Here is a 3,199-nt window from a genome sequence, read left to right as displayed (position 1 = left end):
TATTAGACATCTACATAATATATTTTTTTATACTTTTTAATATCAAAAATATATATATATATATATATATATATATATATTATATAAACAAAAATGAATATCTTCTGTATGTATAAGATGAATTATTGATTGAATATGCATTTTTATATTATATCGTATATATATAATACATATGTATCACTTACCTGAAAAAAATATCTGATAGAAATTAAATAATAACAATTAACTATGTGGTAATATTAATAATCAGTCTGTCTATATGATATCAATAGATATATGTATACAGGACTCAAAGTCCATCATCCATGCAAGTAGTTCAAAAGAGAATCTTATAAATATTAATTAACCAGGTGTTTAGTCTGAATTACAATGACAATAGATATTACCTAACATTATGGTCTTAAAGAAATGTTTTTAATAAGGTGAACAACAATAAATCTTTGAATAAAATTCATCTTGAATTTTTATTTTCAAATTATAATTAGGTATTACAATGGGTTTTTTTTAATAAGCCGCCCTTTGGCACTAGTTAGCCATTTCCCAATTGCTGTGATGATTTCATCATTGGATGCATTTTTAAAGTTGGACTTCTTACTTGCATCTAAACAAATTTACAATAAAAGTATTTATTAAAAAAATAATAATTTGAAGTTTAATTTACACGTCATAATAACATAATTAATTAAGTTACACAACAATAATTAACAAACTAAATATAAAAAATTAAAAAATTAAAAACTACGCAGTTATTAAGTAATAAATTTAATTTCTTCATATTGATTTATAAGTAGTTAGTGTTATAAATAAAATATAAACCTATATAATACATTATTGTAAATTTAGTTTATAAATTATAAGGCACTATAATTCAGGTAATTAATAATTATGCATATAACTGAAAATATTATACTAGAGCTATAAAAGTAATGTGAGATTGATCAATATATTATTTATGTATTATTACCAAAAATTGCCTTATTGATAGCTAATAATGAAAAATTTTCTTTGTTTCTTAGACCATAATATGTGTAAGCAATCAAAACTTTGTCATCGAATACTCTTTTCATAATTTTGTAAATCATATTTTTTAGTGATTTACCACCTATTCTTGCGAGCTCGCATACCTATAAAAATTTACATTTGTCAAATTTACAATTTAATATTCATACAAATTAGAATAGCATACAACTTGTTTTTGAAAATGAACATCAGATTTCATTTTTTCTTCCATTTTGATTAAGTCTTCTTTATTAGAGATAGGCCAATTATGTATAAAATAGTCAATTTCATGTTCCCAATTTAACTCATCACCTTGGGTTATAATATTAACATGATTTGATTGTATCATTTGTATTATGTGTTGTTGATTATCAGCAATCTTAGAAATTTCTACTTTTAGGACAGCTAAGTAATTTAACGTTGCTTTTTGAAAAACTGAGAATAAGTTAAAGAAAAAATGAATTATTATCAAAATTAGTTTGTACATTTGTAATTGACAATACAAAAAAAAAATGTTATATTAGTTTTATATATAGGACTGAGAGTTATTTAAGCTAATTAAAAAAAAAAAAATGGTTAGATTAAACACAAATTTGAATAAGACATTTTTAAATTATATAACCTAAATAAATGAATGATACAATAAAGAATAATATTCATTATTAGTGTTAGGAGCTTCTTATATATCCTAAAATATGACATTTTTTTTTACAGATTAAAAAAAAATTAACCCAGTTAATATTATGTAATGAAATAATTAATTGAATGCATGTAAAACTGGTGAATAAGTGACATATAAATTATAAATGACTTATTTTTCTAAATAAGCATTTAAAAAAGTGACTTTTAGTTTAAAATAAAGTGACTACCAACTCAATTGAAAACAAATATGTATATAATTACATTGTTTATAAATTTCAATATAGGATATATTACCAGTAAATGAAGGAGAATTAATTGGTGGTTGAAATTGTAGTGGTTGCTGAGATTGTGAAGAGGTAGATGGAATGGCATACATACTTTGATTATTTATATCAATATCATTATCTAATAATATTACATTTACATGTTTAAAATAATTTATTAATTAATTTTACATTGGTAAGCATATATCTGTTTAAAATTAATATATTACAAACCAGATTTCAAGATTTCAGTAGATATATCTTGTTTTTGATGTTGATTCATAGGCTTATGATAGTCCGGAATATAATTCTGATCAACATCGCTATCATCAATAACAGATGCTGTAACAATATTTACATTAAAAATATACTATAAATTTACATAATTACATAATACATAGATAAAGGAATTCAATAAATAATTATAATATGATTAGTAAATGAAAAATATATAAGAAAATAGTAAATTCTCATCATATCAAATTTAACACTTTTTAAATAAAAAGTTAATTTTTTACCTATTAAAAATAATTAATTAAGTTAAAATGTAATAAATAATTTAACTGTACATGGGTATAGCTTACAAGTTTCGGAACATTCACTAGTTTTGTGTGAGTTAGAATTATCATCGGAGTTTGCCAATGTAATATCTTCTTCACTATTAATATTTGTTAAAGAACCTAAACAATAACAATATTTTTTAATTATTTATTATATCATAATAAAATAATTTCAACATTTTTAGAACTAAAACATTACTATCTATAATTTCTAAAAGTTTTATTTTATATTACATGAGTAGGTATATTATATAATATGTTAAATATATTCAATGAACTTACTACCTGACAGCAAAGAACATCTTTTTCTACCAACAGCTGTTTTATCTAATGATTTCATATTTTTTAGCTTTCTGTTGTATTTATCTCCGTCAGATACATCAGATGTGAATTGCGCTTTTTTAGCTTTGATTTGAGCTTCAGATAACAATGCTAATAGAAAAAAATGATTCATAGTTTATAGATTTTTAAATAGATTAACTTACTTACCAATATCTTTAGAGATGACTCTACACTTATAATAACTGTAGTCAATTTTATTAGGATATGAACGGCTAGATCTGAGTTTTTTTAAATTATTGTCATTGTTTGGCCACGCACAAACCATTTTTATCCCATCTCTTTTTACCCAACTTGAAGGTACATAGTCCACAGAATTATCTGAAGAAAAATGTACTACAGCCCACATAGTTTTATTAACCTATAATATATAACTTAACATAAAAAAAAAAAAAA

At 22.2% G+C, this 3,199-nt stretch overlaps 1 protein-coding gene across 1 annotated transcript; it reads right to left on the bottom strand.

The window, feature by feature from the left end:
* Positions 1 to 437: 437 nt before the first annotated feature.
* On the bottom strand, positions 438 to 3,152 carry LOC112680112. Its single transcript, XM_025550111.1, has 8 exons — positions 2,954 to 3,152; positions 2,747 to 2,896; positions 2,489 to 2,584; positions 2,139 to 2,246; positions 1,936 to 2,046; positions 1,187 to 1,434; positions 965 to 1,124; positions 438 to 601 (listed from the first exon to the last, which is right to left on the bottom strand). The coding sequence occupies exons 1-8, from the start codon at positions 3,150 to 3,152 to the stop codon at positions 489 to 491; spliced, it is 1,185 nt and encodes a 394-aa protein (XP_025405896.1). The 3' UTR covers positions 438 to 488.
* Between the last annotated feature and the right edge of the window lie 47 nt (positions 3,153 to 3,199).

This window comes from Sipha flava, unplaced genomic scaffold, assembly GCF_003268045.1.
Source record: "Sipha flava isolate LNK unplaced genomic scaffold, YSA_version1 17444_pilon_pilon, whole genome shotgun sequence".
In the NCBI taxonomy this organism is placed as follows: domain Eukaryota; kingdom Metazoa; phylum Arthropoda; class Insecta; order Hemiptera; family Aphididae; genus Sipha; species Sipha flava.
This window is presented reverse-complemented; position numbering and strand designations above follow the sequence as displayed.